Source organism: Cynocephalus volans, chromosome 8 (genome assembly GCF_027409185.1).
Source record: "Cynocephalus volans isolate mCynVol1 chromosome 8, mCynVol1.pri, whole genome shotgun sequence".
NCBI classification, from domain to species: Eukaryota; Metazoa; Chordata; class Mammalia; order Dermoptera; family Cynocephalidae; genus Cynocephalus; species Cynocephalus volans.
Window position 1 is genome coordinate 128,344,855 of NC_084467.1, and position 18,257 is coordinate 128,363,111.

At 36.8% G+C, this 18,257-nt stretch overlaps 1 protein-coding gene across 14 annotated transcripts in view; it reads left to right on the forward strand.

Moving 5' to 3' along the window:
* The window catches only part of PRRC2C (proline rich coiled-coil 2C), an 89,918-nt gene that overhangs the window by 48,099 nt on the left and 23,562 nt on the right, over positions 1 to 18,257 (forward strand). For 13 of the 14 annotated variants that reach the window (XM_063103826.1, XM_063103834.1, XM_063103829.1 and 10 more), the window contains exons 13-20: positions 156 to 325; positions 1,196 to 1,445; positions 2,271 to 2,481; positions 3,728 to 5,965; positions 8,106 to 8,314; positions 11,923 to 12,077; positions 13,146 to 13,992; positions 14,409 to 14,494. In XM_063103826.1, the coding sequence (XP_062959896.1) occupies positions 156 to 325; positions 1,196 to 1,445; positions 2,271 to 2,481; positions 3,728 to 5,965; positions 8,106 to 8,314; positions 11,923 to 12,077; positions 13,146 to 13,992; positions 14,409 to 14,494 (4,166 nt within the window). The remainder of the gene's footprint in view (positions 1 to 155; positions 326 to 1,195; positions 1,446 to 2,270; positions 2,482 to 3,727; positions 5,966 to 8,105; positions 8,315 to 11,922; positions 12,078 to 13,145; positions 13,993 to 14,408; positions 14,495 to 18,257) is intronic. The other variant, XM_063103827.1, reaches the window with a different exon arrangement.

Here is an 18,257-nt window from a genome sequence, read left to right on the forward strand (position 1 = left end):
TGTTTTCTCATTTTATATATGAATAAACATCCCTGAAATGTTGAGTGTTGAGAATGCTTTCTCGTTAACATATATTATACCTCAGTCTAATCATTTCATTCCACTATAAAAATCCATAGGTGAATACCATTATCTTTCACCTTTTCTTTCGGCAGAGGAGGAACCAGTTTTCACTAGACAAGACAGCAATCGCAGTGAAAAGGAGACCACACAAGTGCTGCATGAAACGGAACCAGAATCGGGGTCTCAACCTCGGCCTGCTATATTATCTGGCTATTTCAAACAGTTTCAGAAGTCTTTACCACCACGATTTCAGAGGCAGCAGGTAATAAGAAAAACATTTTACCATGTATGTGTAATTGAAAGGCTTATTGTTTAAAAGTCTGTATTTGTCCATTTCTGTTGCTTATAACAAAATATATGGAACTGGGTACTTTGTAAGAAAACGAAATTTATTGCCTACAGTTTCAGAGGCTGGAAAGTCTGAAGTCCAGGGAACCCATCTGGTGAGGATCTTGGTGGTGGTGACAGTGACCCAGGGGTCTCAAATGACAGAAAATGGTGGAGCAGAGAGAAAGAGACAGCTCCTCATGTGCTCTCCTTTTTAAGCCCTCAGAAACCATGCCCTTGACCACTGTTATTAATCCATTCACTACCACATGGTCGTATAATTAATCACCTCTTCAAGGCCCCACTTTTCAATTATCGTAATAGCATTTCCCACCCTCAATAATTACAGTAGGAATTAAGTTTGTAATATATGAATTTAGGGGGGCACAATTCAATCTACAGCATAGTCTAAGAAATTAATTTTACAAGGAACCTAAAATACATAAAACACACAAATTTCCCTTGAAATACTTCTTCCTTTTTAATAAAAGTTTCTTGATGTGGGTTTTACATTGACCATCTATGTCATTTTTCTCCTCTTTCTCATTTATACATACCATCTTTTATTTCTAGAAAATGGATTGTGCAGTATAATGAATGAATAGTTGCTTAAGTCAGATGTAAGGCTAAATGTTGTAACTTATCCTTTGTTCTTTTATCTTGCTGACTCTCACTGTAAAATATCTTTTGAGTTCTTAATTTTCTCTCAAAGATTAAAAAAAATCATTATTTTCTAATAATGATTGATAATATTCATTTATCATGTGGAACTGAAATCTCAGGATGTGGGATCTTACTTTTTCAGGAACAGATGAAACAGCAGCAGTGGCAGCAGCAGCAGCAACAAGGTGTACTTCCACAAACTGTTCCTCCACAGCCATCCAGTGGTACTGTCCCTCCTCCACCACACAGACCTCTTTACCAGCCCATGCAACCTCACCCTCAACATTTGGCTTCTATGGGTTTCGATCCAAGGTGGCTCATGATGCAGTCCTACATGGATCCGCGAATGATGTCAGGAAGACCTGCTATGGATATTCCACCCATTCATCCTGGTAAATCGAAATTAGCATAGTCTTAATTCTTTTTGAGACTTGTAATCTGGTAAGAACTTAAATAGGGTCTCTAGATTTTTTTTTTTTTTTTAAGATGACCGGTAAGGGGATCTTAACCCTTGGTGTTGTCAGCCCCACGCTCTCCCAAGTGAGCAACCGGCCATCCCTATATAGGGATCCGAACCCATGGCCTTGGTGTTATCAGCACCAATCTCTCCCAAGTGAGCCACGGGCCGGCCCGGGCCTCCAGATATTTAATCATAAAATTTTGTAAATTTCTTTCACCGCAGTGTGATTAAATACCAGACACTTGTACCAATTGTTTTACAAGCCCAAAATACTAGTTCTTTTTTTGTTTTGTAAGTATTATTTAAAATCTTCTAGATGGAAATTATTCACTGTCTTATTACCAGTATCTGTTACTAGTTATATTGTTTTTATTTTTGAAGTGTTTCAGCTTTTGAATTTTGCCCGTTATGTTATGTATACCAGCTTTTCAGTTTCCTCCATCACTAGCCTAACACTTGAATTTTTTCATAGGTTAGCAAAAAAAAAAAAAAAAAATGAATTAGCAGTCTTTTATAGAATCCATCAGAATAAATCCAGATAATCCATTTTCAAGATCATAGAGAGGAAAATTTAAGGGTAATTAAAAGTTGATCAAGAATCACATCTTGATTTTTTTATTTTATTTTTATTTTTTGGCTACTCGCCAAAAAATTCCAAATAGTAATTAATAATCTATATTCTACGTCTGTCATGATTTTGTTTTTTTCATTTTTTTATAATTCTCATTTCATCCTTTTCTGGACTTTTTTATTACAGGAATGATTCCTCCTAAGCCACTGATGAGAAGAGACCAGATGGAAGGATCACCAAACAGTTCTGAGTCATTTGAGCATATAACTCGATCTGCAAGAGATCATGCAGTTTCTCTCTCTGAGCCTCGTGTGATGTGGGGGTCAGATCCCTATCCTCATTCTGAGCCTCAGCAGGCAGCTACTCCCAAGGCAGCAGAAGATCCTGAGGATGCAAGGTAATAAATTATTAAAATTATCAATCTGCTGAATAGAACATGTGGTAAAAAGAGAACTGTATGGTGTCCCTGAAGATCATTCCGATTTAGGACTGAGCCATAAATCTGATTTCCTAATTTTTAGTGTGCTTCATTCATCTTTGGATGTATTTTCTTTTTTCTGCCATTTCTGTATTTGATTAGGGCATTTTGTAACCTATTTCTTTACATTGAATTAGATACTGGAATTCAGTGGTAAATCTTCAGATTGGCAAGTCTTTAACTGTAGATTAGATGTGAAAAAATTTAAATGTATCTACCATGCTTATGTAGTCTGGGTAAAGTATAGATGTAATTTTTCCTCTAGTGAGAAATGGTAGACATTTGTTTATTGGTATCTTTTGGGAAATTTCTAAGACCAAGATAAGGAGAAATACTAACTTACAGAGTTATTTTGAAGTGGCAGGCAACTGGTGGTAACCTCTAATAACTTATAGTCATATAGTTAGAACTTCTGCCCTTAAAGGGGTATATTTTATGATTATGTTTTACAATTATTTGTAATTAATTTGGACAGATAGACTTACTCCACTGTACTCTTTAATTCTAGGTGGAAATTCTTAGTCTTGATGGATTACATTATTCACATCAGCATGATCTAACTTTTTCTTTAAGGAATGACCTTCATTTATATTTAATTGTGGTAAAAAAATAATAACATTGGATCTACTCTTTTAACAAAATTTTAAGTGTGCAGTACAATATTGTTAACTGTAAGCACAATGTCATACAAAAGATCTCTAGAACTTTTTTTCATCTTGCGTGACTGAAACTTTGTATCAGTGGACCAGCAATTCCCCATTTCCCCCTATCCCAGCTCCTGGCACCCACCATTCTACTTTCTGCTTTGATGTGTTTGCCTTCATTTAGATACCTCACATAAGTGGAGTTATGAGGTATTTGTCCTGACTAGCTTATTTCACTAATGTCCTCAAGGTTTATCCATGCTGTAGTATATGACAGTATTTTCTTTTTTATCCCTGGATAATATTTCCTTGTGTGTGTATAGCTATTAATGGCCATTTAGGCTGGTTCCACCTCTTTGCTGTTATTAATAATGCTGCACCTTTTATAGAGAGATAAAGATGCTCTTTATGATTAAGTTCCATTGCTTTATATTTTTAAATTAGAGGGGTTACTTTGCTGTGCACTTATATGTGGGAAAGATTGCTTTATTGGTTATACCTTTGAATTATCATCATCATAGGCCTGAAGCTGCTTTGGACCGGGAACAGATTACTGCTGCTTATCCTGTAGAACATAGTCAATTGGAGGCTCATCCAAAAGCAGACTTTGTCAGAGAATCAAGTGAGACAGAAGTACAAAAGTTTTTAAGCAGATCTGTGGAAGACATTAGACCTCACCATACTGACACTAAAAATCAGTCTGCTTCTTTTGAAGTACCTGATCAAAAGACCCTATCCACTCCTCAAGAAGAACGGGTTTCAGCTGTAGAAAGTCAACCTGCCCGGAAAAGAAGTGTTTCCCATGGATCTAACCATACTCAAAAATCAGAGGAGCAAAGAAATGAGCCATCTGTAAGCATTCCTAAAGTAATCAGCAGAGGCATCGATTCAAAAGAACCAACAGAAAGGTCAGAGGAGAAACCAAAAAAGGATGGCTTTATACGATCTTCTGAAGGACCAAAACCTGAAAAAGTGTATAAATCTAAATCAGAAACTCGTTGGGGCCCGCGACCAAGCTCCAACAGAAGGGAAGAAGGTAATGATAGACCTGTGAGAAGATCAGGTCCCATTAAGAAACCTGTACTTAGAGATATGAAAGAGGAGCGGGAGCAAAGGAAGGAGAAAGAAGGAGAAAAGGTTGAAAAGGTCACTGAAAAAGTTGTAAAGCCTGAAAAGACAGAAAAGAAGGATCTTCTTTCTCCACCTCCAGCACCAATTCAGCCACAGGCAGTCTCACCACCGATTCAGCCAGAACCAGAGAAATTTCCTTCAACAGAAACTTCAACTCTGGCTCAAAAGGCATCTCTAGATACTGAGAAACCTTTGGAACCTATGAGTAGTATTCAGGTAGAGCCTGCCGTTAAAACTGTAAACCAACAAACTGTTGTAGCACCAACAGTCAAAGAAGAAAAACAACCTGAGAAAGTCATCAACAAAGACCTTGTTGTAGAGAGGCCTCGACCAGATTCAAGACCAGCAGTTAAAAAAGAATCAGCTTTACCCCCTAGGACTTACTGGAAAGAAGCTAGAGATAGAGATTGGTTTCCAGATCAGGGATACAGAGGTCGAGGCCGAGGTGAATATTACTCCAGAGGTCGAAGTTATAGAGGCTCTTACGGAGGGCGTGGCAGGGGTGGTAGAGGGCACACTCGAGATTATCCTCAGTATAGAGACAATAAGCCAAGAACAGAGCATGTGCCCTCAGGGCCTCTCAGACAGCGAGAAGAAAGTGAAACACGAAGTGAGAGCTCCGATTTTGAAGTCGTCCCCAAAAGAAGACGACAGCGGGGTTCAGAGACTGACACAGACAGTGAAATTCATGAAAGTGCAAGTGACAAGGATAGTTTAAGCAAAGGCAAACTTCCCAAAAGAGAGGACCGGTCTGAAAACAAAAAACCTACAAAGCCGCAGTCTTTCAAGCCAGACAGTCATGTCCGAATAGATAATAGACAACTAGACAAGCCTTATGTAAGAGATGATGATAAATCTAAGCCTGGCTTCCTTCCTAAAGGAGAGCCTACAAGGCGAGGCAGAGGGGGAACTTTCAGACGTGGTGGAAGGGATCCTGGAGGCCGTCCATCACGCCCTTCCACCTTAAGAAGACCTGCTTATCGGGACAATCAGTGGAACCCAAGGCAGTCAGAAACTCCTAAACCAGAGGATGGAGAGCCACCAAGAAGACATGAGCAATTTATTCCTATACCAGCAGATAAACGACCTCCAAAATTCGAGCGAAAATTTGACCCAGCTAGAGAGAGACCACGAAGACAACGTCCTACCCGACCACCAAGGCAGGATAAGCCTCCCCGATTTAGACGGCTGAGAGAAAGAGAAGCTGCTTCAAAAACAAATGAAGTGGCAGTTCCCACAAATGGCATAGTTAATAATGTGGTTCAAGAACCAATTAATACTGCTGGGGATATTTCTGGGAATAAGACACCAGACTTATCTAATCAGAACTCTTCAGATCAGGCAAATGAAGAATGGGAAACAGCTTCTGAAAGCAGTGATTTCAATGAGAGGCGAGAGAGGGATGAAAAAAAAAATACTGATTTGAATTCACAAGCAGTTGTAAAGGCTGGAGAGAATGCTTTACCACCAAAGAGGGAAATAGCAAAGAGAAGTTTTTCTAGTCAGAGACCTGGAATAGATCGCCAGAATCGACGTGGGAACAACTGTCCACCCAAATCTGGAAGGAATTTCTCAGGTCCTCGGAATGAAAGGAGAACTGGCCCACCATCAAAAAGTGGTAAGAGAGGGTGAGTACTTTGTTTTAGATATACTTTTGCACCTTTAAAAAAACTAGAAGCAGACTTCTTAGTTGAATTATGTAAGAAGCCAGTCTGGATAGAGGACCAAGACATTGTTCTCCCCAGATGCTTTTATCTATTTTCAAAGTGTAAGGGTGCTTGAGGGCTAGGGGTTAATGTGTCTCAGAAGTCTTCACTTTCTAAGTTATATTTTCTAGAAGAGTCCTCTTATGAATTTAGGTAGCTGTGAGGAAATCTACACACCTAGGGAGGTAGGGAGGAATACAATATCCTCATTTGGTAAGTCTTGTTATTACTGATGAGAACCCCTCCTTTCTTTTCTTGGTTTCTCATTGCAAGATTCTGATGCTGCACAGGTATCCTCTGAGACTTACTATGCTGTAACCATATAATTTATCACTGTGCTGGCTTCTCAAGATTCATTGTTGAACTTTAGGGATAAATTATATTATCCTCTCAAGTTGCAAATCTGCAGTAAATGATCCAACCAGAAAGAGGCTCAGAAAACATATCTCTGCCCAACCACCAAGGCCACAAATAACATAAATGCCATGACAATAGATTTTTTTTTTTAATTTTTCTAAATTATATTAAACTTGGCCTCTTAAGTATTAAAGTGTTGGTTACAGTAAATTAGAATTGATTTCTCTAGTATCAGGAAACACTAAAGTAGCAGCAAAGATTCTCAATGCCTAGGTTCAAATCTAGGCTCTGCTACTTTCTAGTTGCTTCCCCTTTGCTTCTTCGCCAGTAAAATGGGGAGAAAATAATAGTACTTATTAGAATACGTGAAGATTACTGAGAGGATTTTTGTGATACGCTTAACAAAACCTGGTATAGAGTAAGCAACCATTTTTATGGTGTGCCCTGGTTTTAGACCAGATTCCCAGGTTTGCAGCCTGAGTTGATAAGATTTTATTTAGACAATATTGTATTAATCTGAATTCCTTAGTTATACATATTTAGCATTTCAGGTTACTGTACTGATAAGGGAAAATATTTTTGCTTTCCAGATAATTTAGGAAAGGTTCCAAGGAAATGATGCATCCAGGTATGTTTCCTCAGTACCTGCTTAACTCAGTATTTGAACATCCCTTTAAAAGTCCAAGAGAATCAGGATAAGTGAACAGAATAATCATTGACTAATAACTGAACTATTAGAATTTCAAGTTATAATGCTTAGGAGAAATCTTGATCTGATTTTTGTGCTGTATAGATCTCAACTACTTAGCAACATTTTTGTGCCATGTATATACAACTTTGAACCTGCAGAAATAGCAGTGACAGATTATAATTAAAACAAATGTTTCACAGGAGTCTCATTTAGAAGAAATGAATTCATTCTTCAAATGTTTGAGGTTCTGGTCAGGCCCTTGGTGAGTTTTCATATTGAGTAATGCTACAGGCTACGATGTTGGCCAGTTAGTCAGTTGGTTAGAACGTGGTATTACAACACCAAGGTCAAGGGTTCCAATCTCTATACCAGCCAGCCACCAAGAAAAAAATGAAAGAAAGAAAATGATTAGTAAACCCATTTTTCATGACCAGTTTTTGCCTGGAAATTTTAAAAAATAAATAAACCTGAGAATTATTCTGTTAGGAAACAAAAACTATAAGAATACATTTGGTCTGTGAAGTGAATCATTTCCATATTAAAGTTGGTTTCCTTAATATGTTAATCAATGTATAAATCTGAACTTTTTAGAAACCATATATGTAGTATGAATGTAGAATGCTTTTTAAAAATTTTATTTTCATATGCTGTCCAGTTTAGGTGCGGATTCGGTTGTGAGTACTTTGGACTTGCTTGGGTCACAAAAATTTTCTACTATAAACAATGTCGATTAGCTCATTTATAATATGATAGACACAGAACCTTCTGGGGGTAATTAGAATTTTAGGATTAAATTGCTGGGAAGAACGAGAGGGAGGGAGCTAATCTACATTATGAGGAAGCTCAGTTTTAGTGAGGTTGTAGTCAACAAAAATCACTAAAGCTTGTTAGGGTCTTTTATCCCAATGCTATTTTATCTGAGATTGAACTTCAAAACTGCCAGCAAGACTGTTTTTGGGGGGGTGGGGGGTTCAGGTATATAGAGGTGGTAATATCTCAAATTACTTTTTGTAGGCCACTTGATGACCAGTCTGCAGGCACAACTGGTGTTGACCCTGTCAATGGCAGCTCTGCACACCACCAGGAAGGAGTACTTAATGGTACAGGACAAAAGAACTCCAAAGATTCTACTGGGAAAAAAAGAGAAGACCCTAAACCAGGTCCTAAAAAACCCAAAGAAAAAGTAGATGCTCTTTCACAGTTTGATCTCAACAATTACGCAAGTATGTCTTAGGTTCCTTTAATTTAATTTATTTATTTATTACATTTAAGTAGATGCCATAAGTAAAGTAATTATCAAATAGAGAATCACACATTCAAAGTAGAGATAGAGGCTGTTTACGAAACTCTTACCTGCTTTAACCTAAACGAAAATAACACTAGCTTTTAACATAGTTTGAATGCTTAATATAATTTTTTCAGAATAATTCAACAGGTTTCATTGTTCTTTATTTAAAAAGGAGAAAACTGAGTGATCACTCTACCTTACCAAACAAGTGTGAGAAAGCACAGAAAACTAAGTGTATGTCTGTACTGTGAGGCTATGTCTTTAAAGACAAATCAAAGGAAAGATGTATTATAACTCATTGAGTTATGGCTTTGGTAAAAGTCCATATTGGTATCCAAGATGTGGTAAATAGGTAATAACAGGATGGGAGGTCATGTTGATGCGGATAAATACAGTGTTCATCCATATCTGTGGGGGATTGGTTCCAGGATTCCCTGCAGGCACCAAAGTTTGCATATGCTCAAGTTCCTTTTATAAAATGGCATAGTATATGTATAGAATCTATATACACATTCTTTCGTATACTTTAAATCATCTCTAGATTACTTATAATACCTAATACCATTGCCTACACGTCACTTCATTTGCGTGGATTCCACACTGTACTCTGCATGTGACAAATTCAAGTTTTGCTTTCTGGAACTATGTGGAATTTTTTTTCTGAGGTTGGTTGAACCCATGGATTTGAAATCCATGGATGCAGAGGGACAAAAGTACTTTAGGAAAGCTATGAAGTGTCAAATGTGAAGGATAATGCAAGCAGTTACAAAATATTGGATGAGGAAATTAACAAGGAATATCTATGAATAGATATTTACACATGCTATTTATTCAAATGAGACTGAAGCTGGATAAACTGAATAAAATTGAGAGATTTTCTAAGACCAAATAGTAGTAATGGTGAAGTTAGCTTAGGTACTGTTATTCCAATATTAGAGGTATAAATGAGGTTTTTCTTGCATCTATTTAATGGTTATTTATACATGTTAAACCTTGATTTGGGCCCAGCTCCTGGACATTATTTGTAGACCAATGGTTCTCAAAAGTGTGGTCCCCAGATCATCAGCATCACCTGGAAATTTGTGAGAAAAACAAAACCTTGGGCACTACCCCAGACCTACTAAATCAGAAACTCTGGAAGGTGGGGTACAGCAATCTGTGTTTTAACAAGTTTTCCAGGTGATTTTGATGCTTGGTAAAGTTTGCAAACTACTGTTCTAGAATTTGTATGCAAAAGAAATAAACTGATCTTAATTGCATGTTTAAGAATGTTTAATTAGATTTATTAGAGTTGTGATTCTCAAAAGGAGTGATTTTGCACTCTAGGAGACATTCAGCAATCTGTGGAGACATTTTTGGTTGGTATAGGTGGGGGTGGGGTGCTAATGACATCTAGTAGGTAGAGACCAGGGATACTGCTAAAAATCCTATAATGCACAGGACAGCCAGCCCAAAACCTTAATAGTGCTAAAGTTGAAAAATCCTAGGAAGCTTGAATGCTAACTTTATGGTGGCCCACAAGAGAAAGGAGACAAGCATCCATCTAAATATCACATTTGGAAAAATGACAAATGAAGATTATAAAAAATTCACAAAATATGGCAGATTTGTCTTCCCAAATACATGTTTACCAGTTTTCCTTCCTCCAAAGAAATTTTGAGATAGAAATTTTCCAAAGTATTATATTATTGGATTAAGGCATATATAAAAAGGTAAGAACTCTATATATTTCTGAATTGATGATAGAAATTGATCTGTTCATTTTAACTCATTAAACTTATATTTAAGAGTTAGTCATCTTTAAGTTGTTTTCCTGATAACATTGGTTTAAGTAAAATCTCTTTAACCTAAATTGTTACAGAGTGTTTCAGACAAGAACATAGGGTTTTGAAAACAACAGAAAGTATAGTTCAAATTTCCATAAATGCTGTATGTAGTCTAGTGAACTAATCCTTCAAAAGATTCTAAACTCCTTGGCAAGAAAGTTAAAATACAAGGGATGATATAGCTATGAAGATAGACTTTATACGTACGCACAGTTTAGTGTAAATGAAAAACTAAGATGATTTTAGAATAGTGATGAAGTCTCTTCACCAGTGTGAAATAATATGTGCATGACATTCTTTGTAATGTTTGACTAAGACCTTTCACTGAAATGAGCATATTCTACATTTTACAGAGTTAATAATTTCTTAAATGATTTAAAACACAAACTCTGATTAGATAAATCAGAATCAGAGTTATTCTTTTCTTTTGAAATCACGGTTTTATTAGAAAAATAGAATAACAATGATCAGTTTTTAAAGAGTGAAAGCCATTTTTGATATCATTTTTCATTTCCCCTCTCAGTCTTTATATAAATGTAAATTTTTAGCTATTTATAAAAAAGTGTTTATAGATAGAGTCCCTGTAAACCCTTTCTTGTCAAATATTCTTGCCATTCCTCACAAGTTATCACACTCCTGAACTGTATACTTATTATTCCCAAACAAAATATTGATTTTTATTATATGTATTCCTCAATTAAAACATATATTGTTTGAAAAATTAAAATAGTTTATTTCTTTTTTTTTTTTTTTTTTTTTTTTGTCTTTTTCGTGACCTGCACTCAGCCAGTGAGTGCACCGGCCATTCCCATATAGGATCCGAACCCGCGGCGGCAACGTCGCCGCGCTCCCAGCGCCGCACTCTCCCGAGTGCGCCACGGGCTCGGCCCCAAAATAGTTTATTTCAATTGCCTCACCCATTTCTTGATTTATATTTATTGTGCAGATATTATACCTGTAACCAAAAATCACATCACCTAAACTAATTTAATTTTTTTTGAAACATTATTTAATAGATATAAACTTTTTATGCTCACTGAGATATAAAATAATTTTAAATAGTCAAAATAATTGTTGGACAATAAATTGAAAATATATCTTGAGTTATTTATCATCTAGGTGATTCTGATGTTTGTGCATCTACATCACTTTACAGTCACTATACTTTTACGTGTATTTCATTTGTTTTTAACAACTACACATTATAGACAGAGGTCTACATAAAATAGAGGCATAAAGAGTCATAAGACCATCCAGGCTGGTCACCTCACTTTTAACAAATCAGCTTCTCAGAGCTTATTTCTTTCCCCGAGAAAGGGAAATAATAGTAATACCCACCTCTTGGAATGTTTTAAAGCACTATGCACATCTGAGGCTGGGAGATAGAGGTTAAGTCAAAATTTTGATTTGTTTTTCGGCATTACCTCTGTATCGCAGAAGAAAAAAGAATGTATGTGATTCAAAACATAGTTTTAGGACTTTTAGTTTTAACCTTGTTTACAAAATCTTTTCATAAATTGATGAAGGCTTTTCAGATCTTACTAATGAATGGCCATCATATAGGGTAAGAAATGTGCTATACTATAAGTTACAAGAACTAGATCTTTGGCTCTTTCTTTTTTTTAAGCACTACTAGACTAAACATATCTGCTATCTTTTCATTTGAAAAACTGAAAAAAAAAGAAAATACCATTTTAAATCTTTTCTACACCCACAGGTGTTGTTATAATTGATGATCATCCTGAAGTAACGGTAGTTGAAGATCCCCAATCAAATTTGAATGATGATGGTTTTACTGAAGTGGTATCCAAAAAACAACAAAAACGTTTACAGGATGAGGAACGACGAAAGAAAGAGGAACAAGTCATACAGGTTGAAAGCTTGTTTCAGTTTGTTGCTAGATATTTAGATTGTTGCCTAAAGTATATTAACAAATGGTCAAGTTTTCTATCTATCTGTAAAGTCAAGGCTGTATTTATTATCAGGTGTTGAGAATGACTTGATCTTCACAATTTTCTACTATTTTAACCATAATTGAGGTAAATTTTAAATAGAATATAATCACCATAGCTCATCATTTGCTTTAGAGCAGGCCATCTTTACTTTAATAACTTATTTTCTGTGGTTGTATTAGTCATCTTATTTGCCCCATGGCAGAGTTAATTTTAAATTATCTTGGAAATCTAATGAACACACATGCCATGATCAAATAGATTGCAGATTCTTAGCCTATAAAAGTTTCTGTTGTAATCTAAATTGGTTCAATGTAAACACATATTATGAATCAAGATAAATTATTGAGGGCCGACCCTGTGGCGCACTCGGGAGAGTGCGGCGCTGGGAGCGCGGCAGTGCTCCCGCCACGGGTTCGGATCCTATATAGGGATGGCCGGTTCGCTGGCTGGCTGAGCGCAGTGCGGCCGGTCACAAAAAGACAAAAAAAAAAAAGATAAATTATTGAGTTTAGTTGAATATAACCCTTGGAATCAGCTGTTTTCAGAGTTATTTTTTAATTTATTTTAGAAAGGCAAAATAGTAATGCATATACCCTATATAGCATAACATGCCAGCTACACTCCTAGAATTAGTATTTCTGTAGCAAACATAAGGGTTGAGTGAAGACAATAAGTAACTTTATCAGCTCAGGACAAGTTTTGCTGCCAAATGAATTTACTGTAAACTTCCTTAGTGTGAGTTTCAGAATTCTGGACCTGTATATTAAGAGTGCATAATACATATATACATATTTTTTCTCTATATCATGTTGGCCTCTCATAATTTAAAATCTCATTAGCAACCTTGATATTTTTGCTCTGTGAGTATCTATTTTGAAAAGTAAAGGAGCTAAATTAGCAGTAGGTAGTTTTGTTAGAAATTGCATTCATGAACTGTTACTTTCAGCTACATTGTTGACAAAAATGTTTCCTACCAATTTTTAAGGTCTGGAATAAAAAGAATGCAAATGAAAAGGGAAGAAGTCAGACTTCTAAGCTTCCTCCAAGATTTGCCAAAAAACAGGCTACGGGGACCCAGCAAGCACAGTCCCCATCCTCAGCTCCAGCTCTAGCCTCAACTTCAGTTCCAGTTCCCACCTCAGCTCCAGTTCCAGCTCCCACCTCAGCTCCAGTTCCAGCCTCAACCTCAGCTCCAGTTCCAGTATCACCTACAGTTCCAGTTCCAGCCTCAGCCTTAGCTCCAGTTCTAACATCAACCTCAGCTCTAATTCCAGCTTCAGCCTCAGCTTCAGCTCCAGCCTCCACTTCAGCTACAGCTACTGCCTGTTCTTCAGCCCCAGCCTCAGCCCCTGCTTCAACCCCCATCCTTGCCTCAGCTTCAGCCCCAGCCTCTGTCCCCATTCTTGCCTCAGCTTCAATTCCCATCCTTGCTTCAGCCCTAGCACCAACTTCAGCTCCACCTCCTGCCCCAGCAGTCTCAGCCCCAACTGCCCCAGCCATCTCAGCTCCAGCTGCCCCAGCCCCACCAGCAACTGCCTCAGTCCCACTTGCCCCAGCCTCAGCTCCAGCCCCTAATCCAGCCCCCACTGCTCCAGCCCAGACTCAGGCACAGACCCACAAACCAGTCCAGAATCCACTACAGACTACAACACAGTCTTCAAAACAGCCACCACCTTCAATTAGGCTACCTTCAGCTCAAATACCTAATGGCACAGATTATGTAGCTACAGGAAAATCCATTCAGACCCCACAGTCACATGGTACTCTTACAGCTGAATTATGGGATAACAAAGTGGCACCACCAGCTGTGCTGAATGACATCTCTAAAAAATGTAAGTGTGCAGCAGAGAAGTGAGGGGTGGGGAATGACATGGGAATACTGGGGTTTGTTTTCAGTTTTATTTATGTACTCAGTACGGTTTTTTTTAGCCATCTCATTTTTCTTAGTAGGAAGGAAGCAGTAATAGTAATCCTTTCTTAGCTTCCTTTTCTATAATCTTTGTTTCTAAAATAAGCATGGTTAACACCCACATAACATTGTATGGACAAAATTATGTGTTGACGTTTAAAATAATATGTAACTTTTGGAGAGACTTATTTATCTTAGTCTGTAAGAATCTCTTTAAGTGTGATGTGTGGAGTCCTTGTTTTATTGTCTGGCTACCATTATGAGAAAGGGTTAAATGGATTAGAGATTATTAACCTGTAAGTGTTAATGGTCACATTTCCTATGTCTTCTTCTTTTCAGTAGGTCCTATTAGTCCACCACAGCCACCTTCAGTCAGTGCATGGAATAAGCCCTTAACGTCGTTTGGATCAGCTACTCCATCAGAGGTAGGAATAGGATTAATAATGATATTTGTTGGTTTAGTGTGGCAGATTTTTCTTAAAACAGTTTTTCAAACTTTAGCATGCCTTAGAATCACCTGGAGGGCTATTAAAACAGATTGCTCAGCCCCATGGCCAGAGTTTTGGATCTATTAGGTCTTGGTTGAGGCCTGAGTACATTTCTAACAAGTTCCTAAGTGATGCTATTGCTACTAGACTTCTACATTTATAAGCTGCCTCTCACCTTTAAACATGAAAAAGACCTTGTGATATAGAAAATAGAAGTGTGTTACTCTTTTCTGGACTTTTCTTCCATGTTTGTAGCTTAAATAATAGACAGTATAATCACTTAGAAACAGTTTACAGGAGGTTGTTGTTTCAACATAATTTCTCAACCATTCAATATTGGAAATGACTATTCAGGTCAGTAAATTTTTATTCATTCATTGAACAAATATTTATTAAGCTTTGTAATGTAAACCAGGCACCGTTGGGTTTGCAAAACTGGGACTAAAAACAGACAAAAAGCCCTGCCCTCATGGGGCTTCCATTGTAGTTTGAGGGAAAGCCAACAATAAATAACATATAATATGTTAAATGGTGATCAGTGCTGAGAAGAAGAGCAAAGCAAGGAAGGTACATAGGAATTTCCCAGGTGGTATGGAGGCAATTTAAAATAGGGTAGCCAGAAATGCCTACTTAAGGGACATTTGAGTCAAAGACTTGAAGGAGATAAGAGTGTACTATTCATATGTCTGAGAGAAAGTGGAATTCCATGTTCAGAGAATAGCAAATACAAAAGCCATGACACAGGAGCATACCTGGTATGTTTGAGAAAGTTCAGGGAGACCCCTGTGGCTGGAGTGAAGTAAGAGATGGAGAGAGAGAATAGATGAAGTTGGGGAAGTAATACAGGGCAGATCCTGTAGGGCCTTTGGAAGAGGTAGGAAGATATTGGAGGGTTTTGAGCAAAGGAGTGACATGATCCGACTTTAAAGAATATTCTGTGTGGTCTATTAAGAATAGTCTATGGAGAGCAAGAGTAGAAGTTAGGATGCTGTTACAGTAATCAAATGATGATAACAAACCAGTGAAGGGGCATTGAAAGTTATGAGAAATGGTTGGTTGCTGAGTATTTGAAGACTGAATTGACAAGATTTACTGATGGGTTAAATGTAGGGACTAAGAAGGGAGAGAGGCATTAGCTTCAAAATTTTTGGCTTGAGCAATGGGGAGGATAGAATTCCCATCAATCGATTGGAAGCTATAAATGGATTAGGAGGATTGGGGAGAACATAACAGAGTTCAGTTTGGGATGTGTTAGCTATAAGATGTTCATTACATATCTGAGTGGAAGTGTCAAGTAGGATATGAGTCCGTAGAAGAGATAATCTAGTTTGGAGATGATGAATTTGTAAAAGGCATTAGCATTTAGATGATGTTTAAAGTCATGGGGTTGGATGAAGTCACCAAGGGAGAATCAGTTATTAGAGAAGCTAAAGAGGGGAGGGAGGGCTGGCCAGTTAGGTTAGCTCACTTGATTAGAACATGGTGCTGATAATACCATGGTCAAAATTTTGGATTCCCCTACCAACCAGCCACCAAAACCAACCAACCAAACAAACAGAAAAAAGAGAGAAGAGAATCAGAAATGAGGGCTTGGGACTCTCCAGCTTAGGGAAGTGTGGGAGATGGAGAAGCTAAGTGGTTAGAAAGAAGGGATAGTTCAGATGCTGCTGGTAGATCGAGTAATATAGGTACTGAATTGACAGTTAACAATATGGATGGAGGTCACTGATGACTTTGACAAGAGCAGTGTTGGAGTTAATTTAAGAGAAAATGGGAGAAAAAAAAACGAGTATGGAGAACATTAGAATAGTTTTCCTGTAAAGAGGCACAGAGAAACAGAAGAATAAATGAAGATATAGTTGAGAGATTTTTTTTTTCCTCTGAAGAAGTCTTCCTACCACCCTCACTCCCACTCGTTTTCTGACTTAGTAGGTCTATAGTAGGCCTCATCATCTGTTCTGATGTTAAAAGTTCTTTGGAGAACTCTGTACAACTAGAATGAAGAGTAACTGGATTCAGTATTTAAGAGCATGAGTTTAATAATTTTTCTTCTGCCTGATGCTGTTGGCATTAAGATTAATCATAAGAGATTATTTCTTATACAGAAAGTTTAAGATTTTTTGTGATGATATGAAGGACAGAGTGGAAAGTTTGTTTCATATCTTTGTTTCTCAGATGCAGGTTTTTTCTTATAGGCTTTCTATTAAAAGTTTGCAATGTTAAAAGTGTGTTTACTGTTGTTATAACACCAGATCCCCATACCAGCCAGCCACCAAGCAATAATAAGTAAAAGCAGATATTTTTTCTCTCACACTTTTTTCTTCATCCTCTTTATGTACTTTACATTTTCTGGATAGAAGGTGACTTTCTATGAAAGCTGTATATGATTTTGGAGTTTTTCCTCCAGATGAAATTTTGAATTAGCAAAAAGTTAATATTTCATAAGAGGGAAAGAATTCCCTAGTGGGATTTTTTTCTTGAATGACTCCAGCAAAATAGAGTTCTTAACAATTATTTTGTTTAATGCTAGTTACACCAGATAGGCTCACAAAGATTGGTATTATAATACAGTCTAAGCTTTATTATTATTATTCCTTATATTATGTATATTTTACAAACATTTTTTGTTTCAAAGGATATATTCTTTGTAAAACTAACATTCTCTGATATTCCTATTAACTACCAATCTATTTTCCTATCTCTAACTATGTAAGAGCTCTTTTTTTTGTACATACAATGAATAGCTTTCATAGTCATTAATAACTGCATCATTTTGCTCTTCTAGTGCTAACTGTACATTTATACTTAACTGACGAGAATTTCAACACTGACTGAAGCAAATAGAAATTTTTATTCTAATTTTCATATTTACCTATATTTAAAAGTGTGTATTCAGATATTAAAAATCTGAATTATAATGCCTTGTTTATACCATTGACATCAGTACACTGATAGATATAACACTAATCTTACATAATAAATTGACCACAGTAACTTTAGGGATACCAAAAAGTGGTAATTCAATTATTAGACCAAAGCTTGTAGTTGAACTTTTGTTTCTAGTTTTGGGTTTTTTTGTTTGTTTTTCCATGAAAAGATAAGTAATTGTTGTATAAAGCCTACTAGCCTACTTGTCCATCTTCTGCCACGGTTCCCAGTACTCCAGCCTCACCGGCCTTTTTTCGTTCTTGACCTTTACACTAGATGTTTGCTCTTCCTGAAGTACTCTCCACTTGTCTTTTAGATTCAATTTAAGTATGTCCTCCTCAGGGGCTTTCTTTGTCTACCAGTCTAAAGTGCTAATCTCTTAAGCCTATTTTGATTTTTGTATATTCTTTATTTGACTTTTTAGTTTATTTTCTCCAGCCACTAGAATGCAAGTTCCAAAAGTTAGATTGATTACTAGTGTCTGCCTAGTGCAAAGAAAGTGCTCAGTAAATTAGTCAGTTCAATTGGTGGATTGATACCTTAGGTATGTACGCTGTATTACCAAATATAACCCCTCATTATTAAATTTGCCTGGCTGGAAAAAAAAAAAACTTCAGAAAATAATGTATATTTTATTTTATTTTCAAAGCAGACTTCTGAAAAGTAGGTGACACCGATATCTATCTTTTCCCTCCCATTTATTAATTCATCTGTTTGTTGCTGGTGGTGTCTGCGTTTCTTGCTTTTTTCATTTGTTTTAAATGATAAAACA